General features: G+C 40.6%; 1 protein-coding gene across 1 annotated transcript in view; it reads right to left on the reverse strand.

Annotated features, from left to right (window-relative positions):
* GREB1 (growth regulating estrogen receptor binding 1) overlaps positions 1-19,971 on the reverse strand; it is a 227,440-nt gene that overhangs the window by 43,171 nt on the left and 164,298 nt on the right. Inside the window, exons 22-24 of the mRNA XM_082252227.1 lie at positions 17,247-17,824; positions 3,874-3,976; positions 1,217-1,375 (exon numbers count right to left, since the gene is read on the reverse strand). Coding sequence (XP_082108353.1) covers positions 1,217-1,375; positions 3,874-3,976; positions 17,247-17,824 — 840 coding nt within the window. The remainder of the gene's footprint in view (positions 1-1,216; positions 1,376-3,873; positions 3,977-17,246; positions 17,825-19,971) is intronic.

The raw sequence follows: 19,971 nt of genomic DNA on the forward strand, positions 1-19,971 counted from the left end.
AAAACACGTAGGTAGTTTCCAGGTGTTGTACCCTCTGCTGGGTAAAAAGACAACCTTTAATTTGTTTGATGTGTTGATCGTTTTATCTTGACACACATGGTGGGTGAGCTGGCTAACTTTCAAATTCACACCTTCTTCACACAATGAGATTTGTTGGAAATGTAAAAACACACTTTAGATTGGCTTTCTCAACTATTTAACTGTGCAGAAACCCTTCAAATAATGTTCAGGTTTTCAGGAAACCCCAACTAGAAACAATTATATCTGCAGCTCATGGTATATTAGTCCTATCACGCTGGTGGTCAATGGGAGAAGAGCCCCCTCACCCCGCTGGACAATGAAAAGAATGCCTTGTTACAGTGGTGGTTAGTGGAAAGATTGTTCCTTATGTTGATGGTCAGTGGGAAGAGTATTCCTTACATTGGTGGTCAGTGGGAAGAGTATTCCTTACATTGGTGATTAGTAGGAAGAATGCTCCTTACATTGCCAGCCAGTGAAAAGAATGCTACTTACAATGGTGATCAGTGGGACGGATGCTCCTTACACTGGTAGTCATTGGGAAGAATACTCTTCATACTGGCGGTTGGTGGGAAGAAAATTTCTTATATTGGTCATAAGGAGGAAGAATGATCCCTATATTGGTGGTCAAAGGGAAGAACATTCCTTACATTGGTGACCAGGAGGAAGAATGCCCCTTACATTGGTGGTCAGTGGGAATAATACTCTTTACATTGGTGGTCAGTGGGAAGAATATTTCTTTCATTGGTGGTCAGTGGGACAAATGCTCATTACATCAGATCAGGAGGAAAAATGATCCTCACATTACTGGTCAGTGGGAAGAATACTCCTAGCATTGGGGACCAGGAGGAAGAATGCTTCTTACATTGATGGAAGAATGCCACCCTTACAGACAGCTAATATAATCATTGGTGTCATTGGTTATCTACATGAGAATCAAAAGGAGAAAGCTCTACTGATCCCTTGCAGCTGGTTTTGCTAAGTGGCTCTGGTACCAAAACAATGCTAGCACAATAATGCAGAAGTAAAAGTTGTTATTGCCCACTGCTCAAGGAACCCATAGCAACATCATCAACCCCTGGCTCATTAAAGATGCTGTAGATCGATAACTGCAATGATTTCAATGCAGTTTATATAGAAATGCATTTTGGTATTTTCTAATGTAATAAGCCCAGGAATAAACAATATATTATTTTACCTTCAGTGCTGGCATTGAGAAAATCAGAAGAGATGATGCTTGCATCTTCATACTTAGGATCATGCAGCATGTAGTCAAAGTCCATCTTCCTCACTAAATCCTCACTGGGCCACATGTCTAAGATCTGATGGAAATTCTGCTCAGACTTCTTTATAAGGCCTGGAAAAGCAGACACAAATACACCAACATGAAAAGGAACAGGAGCTGAATTAATATTAGATACACAATAGCAACAGTGATGTCTAAAATCGAATTTTAAGCCCCAAGAATGATCTCCCATACTCAAAATGCATCTCTCTGTACCCAGATGATCTGTCTCCATATCCAGAATGGCAATCTTGCATATCTGCCAGAATGAACAGTGTACATTGCAGTATTTGTAGGTGGGTATAGCTCTGTTTGTACTATAGAACCAAATGTTGCTGCTGTCTATACACAAAGGGTGTATTTCTAAAAAAATATTGTTGAGCTATGTGTCCTATAAAACTGTTGGCAATTTTGTTCTTTGTGCATTTGGCAAAACGTAATGTTGTTAGGCTCTTTTCCTCCAGGTTGAATGCTAGTCATTTATTAAAAATAGAGTAGATTTATAAGCAATGTGCTACTTTTTGAAACTGTATTGTGGGTATTTTTTTTTTTTTCTTTTAAACTGCAAAACTTTAAATAAAAATTATTTGAGAAAAAAATAGAGTGTTTGGGGGAAATACTGCATTATGGGCAAGAGATGGTGTGTACAATCATAGTAAATAGAGAAGATAAATTCGAAATCTGTGTTTTAAACCTGGGATCTTGCCAACATCCCTGATAAATATGGAACAACAATAACCCCTGAGGATTGGGACTTTTGACGGCAAGAATCAGGACTTGAGTATGAAAAAATATAAATTTTATTCTACATATAATAAAGATAAATTATACATAATCACATATCAAGTATATAATAAAAACAAGGTCATAGATACGTCTTGGAACCAGAAGGGTCTGAGGTGTCTGGATCGGACTAGACGCGTTTCGGTCCAAATGCCTTTCTCAATGGTCCACAAAACACCAGAGCTCAGACAGATATGTAGGACCTCTGTGAAATCCAGGACGTGAGACCAAAAAGATGGGCCTTAGTGGATGAGAAAAAGGCCTTCAATTGACTGTGGCCGCAAATAGTATATGCTAATCAAATTAGGTCTATACAGGATAGACTAAAGCAATATGTTAATATTTGTATGGGTTTCCAGGGGAGATTTCAATATTTGTAAGCCAAATACACAGTGGTATGGCAAATGACAGTGAGAAAAGAGCTCCACGGACAGAAAATCCCACGAGGATCTCCAAAATGAGGTCAGAAACGCACAGGTCATCTGTAAAATAGTAGTAGGATAGGTATGTCCCCCAATGGATTTATGATGCTGGGACGTGTCCAGCCATGCATCCCTGTTGACATGGAATATGTCAAGCCTGTATAGGTCTGTGCATAAGAGTAATGGCGGCGCGCTGTGCATGGCTGGACACGTCCCAGCATCATAAATCCATTGGGGGACATACCTATCCTACTACTATTTTACAGATGACCTGTGCGTTTCTGACCTCATTTTGGAGATCCTCGTGGGATTTTCTGTCCGTGGAGCTCTTTTCTCACTGTCATTTGCCATACCACTGTGTATTTGGCTTACAAATATTGAAATCTCCCCTGGAAACCCATACAAATATTAACATATTGCTTTAGTCTATCCTGTATAGACCTAATTTGATTAGCATATACTATTTGCGGCCACAGTCAATTGAAGGCCTTTTTCTCATCCACTAAGGCCCATCTTTTTGGTCTCACGTCCTGGATTTCACAGAGGTCCTACATATCTGTCTGAGCTCTGGTGTTTTGTGGACCATTGAGAAAGGCATTTGGACCGAAACGCGTCTAGTCCGATCCAGACACCTCAGACCCTTCTGGTTCCAAGACGTATCTATGACCTTGTTTTTATTATATACTTGATATGTGATTATGTATAATTTATCTTTATTATATGTAGAATAAAATTTATATTTTTTCATACTCAAGTCCTGATTCTTGCCGTCAAAAGTCCCAATCCTCAGGGGTTATTGTCAATCATAGTAAATAAGTATTTATTTCCTATTATCATCTAGAGGCCACAATGCAGTATTTTCCTGATTCATTCTATTTTGTAAGAATGAATAACATAAGCCCCAAACTGCCCATAATGGGACAAATCTTAAAAAACAAGGGGTCTGTCATCCCAAAATAGACACATCTGAGAGGCACAATGCAAGCATATACATAATCTTTTAGTTAAGTTGTGCTCCCTAGCATTTGGCAATGCAGAGTTAAAAAAAAATAGAAATCTAAATTAAAAAAAGTTTGCGCTTTAGACACACTTCGCTGGTTATAATAAACACTTCAGGTTTTTCTGCACCAGCTCTTCCATGTACATCTTTTTTTTTTCTCTGCAGCCTTCCTACACATCAATTTTGATTCAAAGTCCTATTAATAGTATGCATTCTCCTTTAGTGCTGGTGAGGCCGTGCACCTGTGTAGGCTTCCAACATGTTTGCTGGTACTGTGCTTAAACCTCGGCAGTGCTTACCATCTTGTAAGCTTCTATAATTAACTGAAATAATCCATAATATGTCATTAAGGAAAAACAACTCACTGATATTTATCTCTTCCTCATCATACACATCCACCTCAGTCAGTCTTATCAGCATTCTGGACAGGACACTGAGAAACTGCAGATAGGCTCCCGTCTTTCCCACCTATAAGGCACCAATAATGTGTTAATCTGGCATCTTACTGAATCTTCTGAGGAGCTAAAATAAATAAAAGCGCACAACTAATCCAACATAAAAAAAAGAATGATAATATTTGTCGACTTGCGGTGTTTCATTAGGGATTTGTGAACCATATGGTCTATGCTAATTAAACGCATTTGCAAAGTTCATTAGACAGTCAGCTGGAAACAGACATCTCATTGGTGCCGGCAAAGGCCTCTTTGACGCATGGGATTTCTCCAATTTCCTCTTTGCCTACCAAACCAAAACAATTTAATTTCTGGGATCCATTTAACCTTTCTAGTACCTGTGAGAGTATGACTGATATTTCAACAGTATAAAATACTATATTGAGGATTAGAAGTAAAGCACACCTGTAACTTAATAGTCAACTAAACGTGAAAATGGAGGGAAAGACAATGAATGTAGTAATTATGTTCTTCCAGTTATAAAGCTCTTAAAGTGATTGTAAAGTCTCATTTAAGAAAAAAAAATAAAAAACACGTATAACCGCTCAGATCCAAGATCGCGGTCCACTTGACCGCGATCTTGGATCTGAGCGGTTATACACTACTTTGTCTGCCTATTATCTACCCATGTTTGTGAGTATTTTTGCTTATACTTAATAAAAACATTTTTAGCGATACTTCACTATCTGAGCCCTTTCCTCCCTTTCTATGGTTGGAACTCCCATTTATATACATTACCATTGATGCCATTGATACTACCCACGAGTTTTACCTTATTCAACACTTATGAGGAAAGAAGGGATTTGATGCCTGTATATCCATAATGATGCCCTTGATGTGATGTGAATTGCCATTGAGTGATGATGCCTGTGATCTGATGGGAATGTACCACTGCTGTCACCTTTGCGTCACTTACTACTGAACCCCTGCACTCCCGTTAAACAGTTGCTGACCACCCGCCACAGTTTTACTGTGGCAAGGTGGCTCGGCTGCTCAAATCAACGTACCTGTATGTCCCCACGTCGATCTGATCTGATTCAGTTCCAATATTAGTCCAATAATTTATGGCCTGGACCTGGTGATCGGTTATGACCAATGGCAGAACTTCCTGTGCCTGTGTAATGTAAACACAGGCCCTGGAAATTTTCGGTTCCAGCATGAGAGGAGAAAGCATCAGACAGTGAGTACACGAGGACTACACTGAAACAAGTACACATAGGCATATAGTTACCCTTTCACTCCCTGTCACTGTGTCACTATGTACAGTATACAGATAATTTACTGATCACTGTATTAGTGTCACTGGTGATGCCAGTTAGTGTGAGTGGCAGTTAGTGGTAGTTAGTGTCTGTCCCAGATAGGTTTAGGGTACCTGCCATATATCCCCAAATAAAGATTTAACCCCCTGATCACCCCAAGTTAACCCCTTCACTGCCCTGTCACAGAATCACTAATATAGTATATAGATCTTTTTTCTGATCGATCTAAACGTTAACGTTAATTAGCAGCAATCCAGGATATCATCAGATTGCCTGCCACATATTTAGTAATACATTTTAAACTTTTGATTGTAAGTGACACACAGATACACACCTTTATTACTAGTATAGTGTCTGAATGGATTAATATCTTTGATTAGATCAGAAATATACTAGTGTCCCCAATAGTATAGTATGGTGTTCCCAAAACGCAGCATTAGCAGGATCAGCCCTGGCACCTGCCAGGACCTGCCTTTAGCCCCTCCGTCCAGCCCCCAAGAAGTGCAGTATCAGCAGATGACTGTCACTTCCGATACACAGCACACAAAACTGCAGCATTAGCAGAGTCAGGCCTGATCTCTGCTAGCGCTAGCAGTTCAATTTCTTGGTAGCGATTTAAACAGTCCTTGACAACCAGGTGCTTTTTTACCTGTGAGTCACACTAGGTACCTATAAATTTATTGGGCAAAATGTCCAAACAGAGGTACACTAGCGAAGAGGCCTAAACGATGCTGAGCATGAGAGATGAGAGCGATGGGGTAGCCTCACTGTCAGAATCAGGCTCAGTATTCAAACCTGTATAGAGCAGCGGCACCCTGACACATAGCTCTGACAATGGAGTGGTGATCCCTGCTAAGGTCAGGTGTACCCGACCCCGTTCTTCTGTTGCTGGGGTTCAACAATCGCAGGGTTCTCGTATGAAGCAGAGTGTCAGGACTAGTGCCGCTCAACCTTCTGGTGAACTGGCAAGCACCAGCGGCCTAGTACATCCTGTTCGTAGACAAATCAACACTGCAGTAATTCTCAGTGACGTGGCGAGTCCCATAAGTGTAGTTCAAGCTGGTACGGTGGCTAACACAAGTAGTGTCCCACAGCCAGCAAGAATTCGAAGACAGGCCTGTAGAGCCCATAGTGTCCTTCCTTATGTGCTTGCAAATCTTGATTTGGAACCCATAACTTCTGTAGCGCCTGTTTTTCCCCCATTTACTGGCCAACCCGGAATTCAGGTGGAAACAGTCAATTTTACTCCCATTGGTTTTATTTGGCTGTTTTTCACGGAAGATCTGTACAGATCTATTGTGGACCAAAGCAATTTATATGCCGATCAATTTATCGACACAAATCCAAATTTTACCCTTGCCAGAGAATTTACATGGAAACGTATCACTGTTTCCAAATTTAGAACCTTTCTGGGCCTATCCCTCATCATGGGCATTACTAAAAAGAGTGAGTTGCGGTCATATTGGTCCACTGAACCAATTCATCATATGCTCATATTCTCTGCTGCCATGGCCAGGACTAGATACGAGCAAATCTTGCAGTTTTATACATTTCAATGACAATTAACTCGGTCGTCCTCGGGGTGACCCTGGATATGGCCAGCTCCACAAAATGTGGCCCCTCGTAAATCACTTCAACCAAAAAATTGCAGCCTTGTATATGCCCCAACAATCTGTCTGCATTAATGAGTCCCTGATTACATTTTCTGGCCACCTTGTTTTCAAACAGTTTCTTCCCAGCAAGCGTGCCAGATATAGGGTCAAGATGTATAAGCTCTATGACAGGGCAACAGGCTATACATGTCGTTTCCGGAGTTACGAGGGTAAAGATAGCAATCTGGAGCAATGTGGAGCCCCCCCTCCTCTTGACTGCCCAGACTACATAGGGAGCAGCGGCAAGATTGTTTGGGACTTGGTGTCACCCTTATTTGGAAAGGGGTACCATTTATACGTGGACAATTATTTTACAAAACTTTTTAGTCACCTTTTTGATTCTGAAATTGGCGCATTGCCGGGGCTACCCTCAACTGCGTGTAGACTCCCAGCTTAGATGAGCCTGCTTGAAGTGTAATAAATTGATTGCAGTGAAGTGGAGGAACACACAGAATAATTTAGTTCTGTTCTCCATTCTCACAAATGCGACTGTCCAAATTACAATGGCGACTGGTGTTGTTGAGAAGCCCCTCTGTGTCCACGAATACAATCTTAACATGGGAGGGGTGGATTTCAACAACCAGATGATGGCGCCGTACCTAATCGCCATAAGGCCAGACGCTGGTAAGTAAGTGTCTGTAAACCTTTTCCAATTGGCTCTGCTGAACGCTTATGTGCTATACAAAGCGTTAGGAAGAAGTGGATCCTTCCTAAAAATCCAGGAAGAGATCATCACAGCCCTTCTGTATCTAGAGGGTGCTGTGGCCCAAATTCACAATCCAGATGCAGTGAGCCAGCAGCATGAGAGGCATTTTCCAGATGTCCTCCCTGGTACCCCTACCCAAAGAGCACCCCAAAGATGATGTCATGTCTGTAGAAAATGCGGATATAGGCGCTATTTTTGTCCCTCCTGGCCAACCTGGTCTCTGCATCGGGGACTATTTCCATCACTACCACACACTAGTGGAGTATTAGTATGGGGTACAGCATGGCACAGTCTAGGGCACACTTTCACACAGGGCCCCGAAAGATGTTAGATGGCTATCACATTTTGAGAGACCCTAGCCTGGAACATTTTAAGTTTTTTTTTAGTTACAAAAACAAAAAAAATAAAATAAAAAAGCCAAAAATAGTTGTAATTTTACTGAGTTAATTTTCTTACTGTTTAACTGTACTGTATACTATTATATTGTAATGTTTTATTGTTACTTTGTTTTATTGTTAACCATTGTTTGCTTTGCAGGTGCGCCCATCCGCAGCAGCACTGATTTGTTTATCCTGACAGCAACAGCGTTTGCTCTCGGCATATACGTAAATCAATGACTGCAGAGCCGTAGGAGGTGATTTTACCACCTCAGTTAAGAAAAAGAGCATACATGGTGAAGCATAGGGGATGGGGTGGACACAGACAGCGGATCTCCCCTTTGCTTCGTCATATATTTTTTAACACTTTTCTTGGCAGAGATTTCTTCATCCACATCGATCGATGTGAATAGATGAATCTGTTATGTTCTCATGAGCTGAACGGAAAAAAAAGAACATTGCATGTATGCCCATCATTAGAAATGAGTGGATGCTGGGAGGGCTAATGGTGGGCATACCACACACTTTCTGGCAGAGATTTCATCATCCACATTGATCGATGTGAATATAGGAGTCATACAGGCTGCATGAAAAAAAAAAAAAAGAACAATATATACTGGTACGTTGCTGGACTTTAAGTGGTCAAACCAGGATGATACAAAAATAGGAAAGATATAAGTTGTGCTAAAAAAGAATGAGTGTCCATAAAGATCAAGAAACAATCCATGAGTGAAGTTGTAAGAAAATCCTTGATGTGAAGAAAACCACTCTCTGTCACCATAGGTAGGCACTAATACCAACGCCACCACCACCACCAAAGACTGAAATGGTCTCTTACCAGCTCACATTGACTCCGTTACCGGATGTCAGTAACACTTGTGGCTTAATACCAAGCCAGGGACTTTAAGACATCACAGTTAAACCCTTATCCACGGATGGTTTAAAATCTTGTCAGGTTTTTTGATATTTTAAAATGATTTTCAGATTCCATCTCTTCCTGCAGATTGTGTCTCAGCATTCACTACCTGTTAGCCATCTCCCAGAAGCCTTCACTATGCCTGCAGATTTAGGCATCATCTTGGTATCGTTTTTTACAGCCAGAGGTCGGCTTCCATGTAAAAGCAATCCTAGCGGCTATGGTAATTAGCCGCTGGACTGCTTTTGCAAGCAGTGGGGGGGGGGTACTCCCCCCTCCTGCCGCCTTTCACAGTTTACTCGGGCTCTCCTGTCCCACTGGGTAACCTGAGACTGCAGCCGGTGGTTCCATCAGCTGACCATAGATCTGATTGAAGACCAGAATGGCTCCAATCATCTCTATGGCCTAAGATACCAGAAGCTACAAGCATTTCATGACTTCTGTTTTGCCAGACATAAACAGCGCCATTGGGAAATTGGGAAAGCATCTTATCACACCAATCTTGGTGTGGTCAGATGCTTTAAGGGCAGAGGAGAGATCTAGAGTCTAATAGACCCCAATTTTTTCAAAAAAGTGTACCTGTCACTACTTATTGCTATCATAGGGGACATTTACATTCCCTGTGATAATAAAAATGATAAAAAAAAAAATGAAACGTAAGGTGTCAAAATAAAATAAAAAAGCAAAAAAAAAAAAATACTAATAATAAAAAAATTAAAGCACCCCTGTATCCCCCCCCCCCCCCCCGTGTTTGCGCGCAAAGGCGAATGCAAGCATCGGTCTCTTGTCATATGTAAACAGCAATTGCACCATTCATGGGAGGTATCGCCGTGAACGTCAGATCGAGGGCAGTAATTCTAGCAGTAGAACTGCTCTGTAAATCTAAAGTGGTAACCTGTAAAGGCTTTTAAAGACTTTTAAAAATGTACATAGTTTGTCATCGCTGCACCGGCGTGTGCAATTTTAAAGCATGTCATGTTTGGTATCTATTTACTCGGCATAAGTATATCTTTTTTACTGTACCAAACAATTGGGCAATATATAGTGTATTTGTGCATTACATTTTAAAAAGTGTTTTTTTTTTTTCAAAAAAACTGAGTTTGGAAAATCTCTGCGCGAATACCGCAACACCCACCATTTTATTTTGTGGGGCCTCATCTGATTTAAAATATATATATAATGTTTGGGGTAATTTTCTAGTAAAAAAAATAAATGTTTTCCATGTAAACCATAAGTGTCAGAAAAGGCTTGGTCTTCAAGTGGTTAGAAGAGTGGGTGATGTGTGGCATAAGCTTCTAATATTGGGTATAAAATCCCAGGACAGTTCAAACACCCCCCAAATGACCCCTTTTTGGAAAGAACACACCCAAGCTTTTTGCTGAGAGGCATGTTGAGTCCATTAAATATTTAATATTTTGCCCCAGGTTTCGGGAAAATTACAATTTTATTTAAATTTTTACACAAAGTTGTCACTAAATGATGTATTTCTCACACATGCAATGGGTATATGTGGAATTACACCGCAAAGTACATTCTGCTGCTTCTCCTGAGTACAGGGATACCATGTGTGTGAGACTTTTTGGGAGCCTAGCCGTGTACGGGACCCCGAAAACCAATCACTGCCTTCAGGTTTTCTAAGGGCAAAAATTGCTAATTCTACTCCCTCACTACCTGTCACAGTTTTGGAGGCCCTGAAATGTCAAGATAGCACAACCCCCCCCCCCCCCCCCCGCATTTTGGAAAGTAGACACTCCAAGCTATTTGTTCATGGAATATTTTGCCACAAGTTATGGTAATATGACACAATTTTTTTTTTTAAACAAAGTTGTCACTTAAATTAAATGTTGCTCAAACATGTAAAATTACACCCCAAAATACATTCTGCCAATGCCAGGACAAGGTCATCCAACGCCCAGGGCAAATATACCAAACTGCACCCCCCCCCCCTTAATTTAGGGTTAGGGTCAGGGTGCCCCCATCACTGCAATAACCCATTGCGCCCAGGGCAGCTTCCCCTTCTGCCCACCCCTTGTCTCGGCCCTGCATTCTGCTGCTTCTCCTGAGTATGGGGATACCACATGTGTGAGACTTTTTGGCAGTCTAGCCACGTTCAGGACCCCAAAAATCAATCACCACCTTCAGGCTTTCTAAGGGCGTTAATTGTTCGCCATGAAGTGCCAAGGTAGCACAAACCCCCCCCCCCCCCCCCAAATTACCCCTTTTTCGGAAATTAGACACCCCAAGGTATTTGCTAAGAGGCATGGTGAGTATTTTGCAGCTCTCATTTGTTTTGGAAAATGAATTTATTTATTTTTTTTACATTTTCAAAACTTTGTGACAAAAAGCGAGATCTGCAAAATACTCAACATACCTCTCAGCAAATAGCTTAGGGTGTCTACTTTCTGTATATGGGTAATTTGGGGGGGGGGGGTTGTGCTATCTTGGCATTTTAGGCCTCTGAAACTGTGATAGGTAGTGAGGAGTGAAGCCAAAAATTCTCATACTTGTGGTATCTCCGTACTCATATACAGTTGTGCTCATAAGTTTACATACCCTGGCAGAATTTATGATTTCTTGACCATTTTTCAGAGAATATGAATGATAACACAAAAACTTTTCTTTCACTTATGGTTAATGTTTGACTGAAGCGATTTATTATAAATCAACTGTGTTTACTCTTTTTAAATTATAATGACAACAAAAACTACCCAAATAACCCTGATCAAAAGTTTTCATACCCCAGTTCTTAATACTGTGTATTGCCCCCTTTAACATCAATGACAGCTTGAAGTCCTTTGTGGTATTTGTGGATGAGGCTCTTTATCTTTTCAGATGGTAAAGCTGCCCATTCTTCCTGGCAAAAAGCCCCCAGTTCCTGTAAATTCTTGGGCTGTCTTGCATGAACTGCATGTTTGAGATCTCCCCAGAGTGGCTCAATGATATTGAGGTCAGGAGACTGCGATGGCCACTCCAGAACCTTCACTTTATTCTGCTTGTAGCCAATGACAGGTCGAGTTGACCTTGTATTTAGGATCATTGTCATGTTGGAATGTCCAAGTACGTCCCATGCGCAGCTTCCGGGGCTGATGAATGCAAATTTTCCTCCAGTATTTTTTGATAACATACTGCATTCACCTTGCCATCAATTCTGACCAAATGTCCTGTGCCTTTGTAGCTCACGCATCCCCAAAACATCAGCGATCCACCTCCGTGTTTCACAGTAGGAATGGTGTACCTTTCATCATAGACCTTGTTGACTCCTCTCCTAATGCAGCGTTTATGGTTGTGGCCAAAATGCTCAATTTTGGTCTCATCACTCCAAATGACTTTGTGCCAGAAGGTTTGAGGCTTTTCTCTGTAGTGTTTGGCGTATTGTAAGCGAGATACTTTGTGGCATTTGTGTAGTAATGGCTTTCTTTTGGCGACTCGACCATGCAGCCCATCTTTCTTCAAGTGCATCCTTATAGTGCATTTTGAAACAGCCACACCACATGTTTTCAGAGAGTCCTGTATTTCACCTGAAGTAATTTGTGGGTTTTTCATTGCATCCAGAACAACTTTCCTGGCAGTTGTGGCTGAAATTTTAGTTGGTCTACCTGACCGTGGTTTGGTTTCAACAGAAACCCTCATTTTCCACTTCTTGATTAGATTTTTAACACTGCTGATTGGCATTCTCAATTCCTTGAATATCTTTTTATATCCCTTTCCTGTTTTATACAGTTCAACTAGCTTTTCCCGCAGATCCTTTGACAATTCTTTTGCTTTCCCCATGACTCCGAATCCAGAAACGTCAGCGCAGCAGTGGATGAAAAATGCAAGGGTCTGTCAGGTTTTATACACACACACTAATTACAAGCAAACTGATCACAGGTGAGGATGGCTATCTTTAATAGCCATTCAGACCCCTTTGTGTCAACTTGTGTGCTTGTTATTATGTCAAAATCACCAGGGAATGTAATCTTTTGATCAGGGTCATTTGGGTAGTTTCTGTTGTCATTATGATTTAAAAAGATGATTTAAAAGAGTAAACACAGTCGATTGATAATACATTTTTTCTTGTGTTTACTTGTATTTTCTAATAAAATAAGATTGAAAACGATAATAAATGGCTTCAGCCAAACATTAACCATGAGTGAAAGAAAAGTTTTTGTGTTATCATTTATATTCTCGGAAAAATGGCCAAGAAATCATAAATTCTGCCAGGGTATGTAAACTTATGAGCACAACTGCATATACCCATGGCATGCGTAAACATTATATCATTTCAATGTCAACTTTGTGTAAAAAAAATGTATTTATTTATTTACTGTATTTATTTTGTCATTTCACAAACCTCTGTGACAAAAAAAAATTTAATATTCAATGGGCTCAACATGCCTCTCAGGAAATTCCTTGGGGTGTCTACTTTCCAAAAAGGGGTAATTTGGGGTTGTTTTGTACTGCCCTGCCATTTTAGCACTTCAAGAAATGAGATAGTCAGAACGTAAAAGCTGTGTACATTTCAGGATATACACCATAGTTTGCAGACACTATAACTTTTGCGCAAACCAATAAATATACGCTTATTGCGATTTTTTTATCAAAGATAAGTAGCTAAATACATTTTGGCCTAAATGTATGACAAAAATTGAGTTTTTTGGATATTTTTTATAAGAAAAAGTAGAAAATTTAATTTTTTTTATTTATATCGCAAAAAATAAAAACTGCAAAGGTGATCAAATACTACCAAAAGAAAGCTCTATTTCTGGGGAAAAAAAAGGACATATTGTGTGACTGCGCAATTACCAGTGTAAGTCACGCAGTGCCAAATTGCAAAAAATGGCCTTGGGGGTAAAACCTTCCAGTCCTTAAGTGGTTAAGCCACGGGCAATATCCAGTGCAATCAAAACCACACCCAATTTTTTTATACCACACTTTCTTTTTTTTAAGCAGGAGGGCCCAACGAATGACCTTGCACACAGGCCCACTGCTTTCAGAAAACACCCCTGTGAGAAACAGTTGTTTTTGGCATCTCAGGACATCATTTTCAGTGATGCCAAACTTGCTCAAAACCTAAACACAGAAATCTGCTTAAGTAAAATACATGTAATAAAGGAGAGGCTCTTAAAAGTAGAAAAGAAGGATACATTTATTTAGAAACAATGGCCTAAAGCTGGCCATAGATGGAGCAATTTTCTTTTGTGCAATCCCCCATCAACACAGTGTTGATGATGGAATCACTCCCGCAGAGCCATTGTGTTCTCCCAGCAGAGGGGGGGAGGGCAGGGGAAGCCGTCCCCGTTGGGAGAACACAGTGATTATTGTTAGCGGCTGTAACAGCCGCTAGCAATAATTGCATGTTAAATCCGGCAGGCTGGTTGTACTTAAGTTGATTGATCAACATGGGTACATTCAGCCTGCACATAAATGGTTCAAATGCAGGCCGGTTCCTGCTGAACCGTCCTATATTCAAACCGCCTATGGCCAGCTTAGCACAAGCCTTACAAGATATTCAAACTAAAAGTGTAACTAAACCCAGGACCCTGCGTTCACTATATCTGGTCTCCCACAGTACACAGAACGTGGAAATGCAATTATCTTAGTAAATATAAACTGTTAAATAGCTTTTACACATCAGCAGTATATACAGTAGCAGTCTTGTGACTTCTATCAGTGTCTGGTTAAAGCTTGTAGGAGGAGTTTTCATTCTCCTCTGACTGTCTTATGAGGCTGCAGGACCCCTGACCCTCTGTCTGGACAGTGCTGATTGGCCCTTTGCTGATCACATGCGCCCTATGAAGAAACAAAAACTATTTAGCAATACACACCAAACTGTGCATGTGCAGAGTGACTCCAATTCTCTGTCCTATCAGGAGATGGATTGGTGACAGTGGAAGAAGGGGAGGATCAGAGAAGACAGGATCAAACAGCCTTTTTACACAGTATGCAGGATTAACCCCTTAGGTTTCACAGTGAGCATGCTTTACTGCATATACAGACTGATTTTATTGTTGTGGGTTTAGTAACACTTTAACTGTAAATTAAGTCTATCTTTCTAAGCCAGTTCTTTGCAAGACAATATGCATAGATAGAGTGACCTCCTTTCTCTTTGTTTTACACATAATACCTAAAGGTAAACCTGGTAAGAACATGGTCATTTTAAACTGAGCATATAATGAAAAAAAAAGATAGGCAGTGGTGACCTTAAGGAGTTGATTTACTAAAGGCAAATAAACCGCACTTTGCAAGTGAAGTTGCTCCAGAGATTATTAAATGAGCAGAGGCTCTGCTGACTTCCACCATCCAATCATGTGCAAGAAAAAATACAGTTTTTATAGTTAATACAATGTGAAGATACAGTGTTTACCAGGGATAATGAAGGTGTCCCTAGCAGCCTATCATGTGACAGGTGAGATAGCCTTTTACAGCAAGGAAGATGTTGTTAGCACTCCTTCAGTCGTGATCTGTCTCCCATAGCAATGTGAGCAGACCTACATCGCTTGGGCATTTATCCTTTACATAGGTATGGAACTAAGAGAAAGAGCTAAGTGAAGTACACACATGGAGTCTGCACTAGGTGCATGGCAGGACCCCATACTGTTACTGGGAATGAGGTAGTGGTAATACGCTGGACAGGTGGAGAGGGCATGGGCTCTATGTGTCCCTTCTAAATGCACAAGTGACTGTGGTGATGCATAATACATCAGGAGAGTTTATTGGAGTTCAGTCGGTTGTTCAAGTAAAGGTACCCCTGGTGTAGTGTGGAGACCCTAAACAAAGTGCCTAGCGTAGCCCTGAAGAACCCACCCGAGGTAGGCTATTGTGACCCTTGCTTGGTGTCCAACTTGGAGGGAAGCTGACACCTACCCTTACACTGTCACCAAAATGAGTGCAGATTGACAAATCTAATAACCTGGGCTTTCCCTGTAGTCTTTGAGGAAAAGTTTGTACGAAACCAGGAGAAGACAAAGTAAAGCAGTGAGATCTTTCTTATCTCTCACTTTTTTCAGCTGTTTCTATTCCCGGTTTTTGTACACAAGTACAGGAGAAAAACAAAGACATAATAATACTGTGTCCTTCCACCATGGTTGGCAAAAAAAAAGTAAAAAAAATAAAATAGTATGAGAAGAGTCTGTCATTGAGTGCCTCATAAAACTGACCTTATTTTAAAGGCTCAGTCCACCCAAGACTGACATTTTAGATGTAATTTGAATAGATCTATGTACTTATTAACCTCCCTGGCGGTATGATTCTGTCAGGAATTCTGTTCCAAAAGCGGTACAATTCTTTTCATGGAAATTTGGCGTTATGTATTATAGGCCTACAATTCTTAGTAATTACTGACTTAAACCTGACCAAAACAAGACTCTAGTAGACATCCCAGATGTGATAAATTTGAAACACAAACAAGTGAATTATAATCGAATCAATAATATTATTTTATTATTTAATATATAATATATATAATAAAATTATATTATTGATTAGATTATAATTCATGCGTTATATATTTTATATATATGTGTGTATATATATATATATATATATATATATATATATATATATGTGTATATAGATATATATATATATATATATGTGTGTGTGTGTATATATATATATATAACGCATGAATTATAATCGAATCAATAATATAATTTTATATATATATATATATGCATATATATATATATATATATATATATATATATATATATATATATATATATATATGTGTGTGTGTATATAGGTATATATATATATATATATATATATATATATATATATATATATATGCATATATATATATGCATATATATATATATATATATATATATATATATATATGCATATATATAATATAAAATGTGTTATGTGTTTTGTGCAACGTTTTTTTTTTTTTTTTTTTGAATTTCCCTCCCTAGTTCCGCTCCCATGCAGCATTACTGCTGCAGGGAACGGAACTAGGAAGTCCTCCTACCGACAGACGAGCGGCGGAGATCTCACTGGCGGTCACAGCAATGAGAGCTCATCGCTGGATCGCCAGGATAAGGTAAGAGAAGCTCCGCTGCGCTGTCTGCACGCTCTGCCCATTGACCCCGAGCGTGACTCGGGGATACCGCTAATAGCAGAAAATTCCTACCCCGAGTCACGCTCGGGGATACCGCTAAGGCGGTTAAAGAGTTATTCTCCCTAAACCTATTATTAGTACTTTAGTTGTGACATGACCACGTCTATGCACTCACTGGGCTTAGTCCACCAAGGTATTGGTAGGTGCTGGCTAGTTTCTTAGAAAAAACATATGAATAAAATATCACATATGAGTGGCTACCCCTTTAAGTAGAATATATATTACATTTCCTTATATACTGTGCACTTTTTGGGAAACAGACTAGGTACCTGAGGTGGCCCACTAAGCAACAGTCTTCTTGGATGGAAGGTGTCCATTCTACCTTCATTTACATTGCTGTAGTCCATGTGCCTTGGTTTTGGCACCGTCCACTGGCGGTAGTACAAAGATTGTTCCGTACAAGTCATCATTTTACTCAGAAGTGGGCGGAACGAGCTGGCCCAGGCCACATCACAGTGCGGCAAGAAAGATGATGACTTAGAAAGACCACTGCGGTCAGTGGAGGTGATAATATCATACACTAGTTTGGAGAGGAACACCACAGGTGGCTGTTTGTAAGCCTTGGCCAAAGGACACTGGTAGATTTGCAGGCCATTGGCACCGTTAAAGCAAGATGATGACGATGAAGAAGTGGTGGATATGGAGCTTGGATTCTTCATGGACTTGGCAGAGCTATTGCTGTCCAGCTGTTCACATGTGACAACCTTGGCGTTCCTATCAGTTGACAATTTTATTTTCTCTGATGCAGCTGTGCAGTCTTCACTATTAGAAACCCCTGAATGCTGAGTCAGCTTTGCATTGTCTTCTGCCATAGGGGAAAATGAGGACTCACTGTCTGCTATGGAACCTAAAAAAAAATACAATACAAAGTGAATTTCTTTTTTTTTAGCTTTGAATGGAGTGGGCAAATGTTATAACTTCTGTTGGCTGTCTATCTTGCTGTCTGTGCCCATGTTGAGAAGACGTTTTCCCATTTTCTGTGAGGTCACCAAAGAGGAAGTAAGGAGACACCTGATTGAGGTTCTAACCCTTCCCTACTCTACTACTAACATTTTCTTCACTTCTTGCCCAAGTGACACATCAGGAAATGCAGGAACATTTTGATAATAAGATCACAGACAGAAATAGAAACTAGAGATTCTACTCCTTTTTCACTATATCCAAAACTAAAAATGCTTTGACTAAATTTTGACTTTAAACCTCAAAACGACTGTATATATACGTAAAAATTCAGTTCCTGACAATTCCTCTATAAGGCCTTGTTTACATGGGCAGTTGAGAACCAGTACATATAGGTGGTTGAGCTGTATTGTCATCTCCCCCAAAAGGCCAGCTGCAAATTATTATGACCAGCAGCAATGACAGTGCACAGCTGTGGCATGGTGAAAATTTTACAACCTATTTTCTTTGGCAGGCACTACCGCCGTCAAACATGGTCCATTAAAGTGCATCTGACTGTGCCACAAATGCATGTAAAGTACAGCCCGGAGCAAAATAACAAAAATAGGCACAAGGCTAGCATGACTGGGACAGCAGTGTAATTGGCCTAGTAGGGGTTAATAAAGAAAGGCACTTTGTGGGGTTTCTCTCCTATTGGCTACTGTTAGTTGTGGGGAGGGGCCGTAGAGGGGGGGAGTTAGCCGTCCTGCAGTTTCCCGGGCATCAGTTCAGCGTGGGTGGAGGAGCGTTCCTGCCCGCCCGCCCCTACATTGGAATGTCTGTGAAATGTTATTGTTTGCAGATTTGACGGTTGGGGTCTTTGGAGGTGTTTCTGGTAAAACCTGCTGTGCTTATCAGCTGAGGGACCCATCTAAGGTATAGAGTCACCTGGGGAATGCCGGTTAATAGATGGGTTAACTGGTAGTTTAAATTGGGAGGTATCTGCTGTGTGTTGAGGTCATCCCTGAGCCGGTGGTGCGGCTGGGGACAGTTAAGAGTTACACAGATACAAAATGGTACTTGATATTTGGGGCCTCCAAAGATCGGCAACCTTATGTTATCTTTTATTATATTATTTTGGTTCCTGTTCTAAGGAATGTGTTATATGTATAATTTTGTTACTGGTTAATAAATGGCCACTTCGGCCAATTTTACTCCAGTAACGGTGTCTGCGTATTTATTGCAGGAAGTTTAAGTAAGGGGTTGGGATTTTTGGGATAACGTTTATGGTAAGTATGATAATTACATCTGGGGTGCCTTAGTCATGCAGGAGGTTGCAGTCCAGAGCTTCATGCTTTTAATAGTTACCACAGTGTACAGGACACCAGGGTCCTGGAATGCAGATATGTTTCCCCGTTGTTTGGATTGGGGTCCCTTTAAGGAGAACAACAGGAGAGGCAGCTCTGATTCCCACGAGTTAACCCACCTTCAAGGGAGGCCGAAAAAGGTAGTGGAATCAGCCAGAAGGTGGCTGTGAGGCTGTGTGTATGAAGCTGGATATACATTATACAATTCTCTTGTACAATTTACCTTTAGATTTATCAAAACCATATAATATGAGGTCAGACCTAAACACTTTCCATTTGTTTGCAATCAGGCAGGCCCTTGCACTACATAGACTAGTAAAAATAATAGAAACCCCGTGGGGAACAGTGGGGACCAGAGAGGGAAGTTGAGTCCTGCCTTAAAGGGGAATCCCAGAGCACAATCTAGACCTATGTTTTGGGTCAAATGTTTTTAACGTGAGCAGCCAATCCACACGGTGGTGGAGCACCGTTGGATCTTCATTGGATGATCTATGTTGGAATTGTATGTCAGTGTATTCAGGGTCCTTGGGAAATCTTTGGTTCATGAACTGATCACATTGGGACTTATGGAGTCACCTCCGAGACACATGTCAGGCTCCGTTCACACTAGTGCAATTTCAGATGTTACTTGAGCCGCACAAAATCGCATGACAATGGATGCCTGTTCGCTTCAATGCAACTCAGCACAGTGCAATTTTGGAAAAGGTTCTTGTATTACTTTGGTGCGATTCCAGCATGATTTTGGCCC

Source organism: Pelophylax lessonae (genome assembly GCF_965119305.1).
Source record: "Pelophylax lessonae genome assembly, chromosome: 3".
Taxonomy (NCBI): Eukaryota; Metazoa; Chordata; class Amphibia; order Anura; family Ranidae; genus Pelophylax; species Pelophylax lessonae.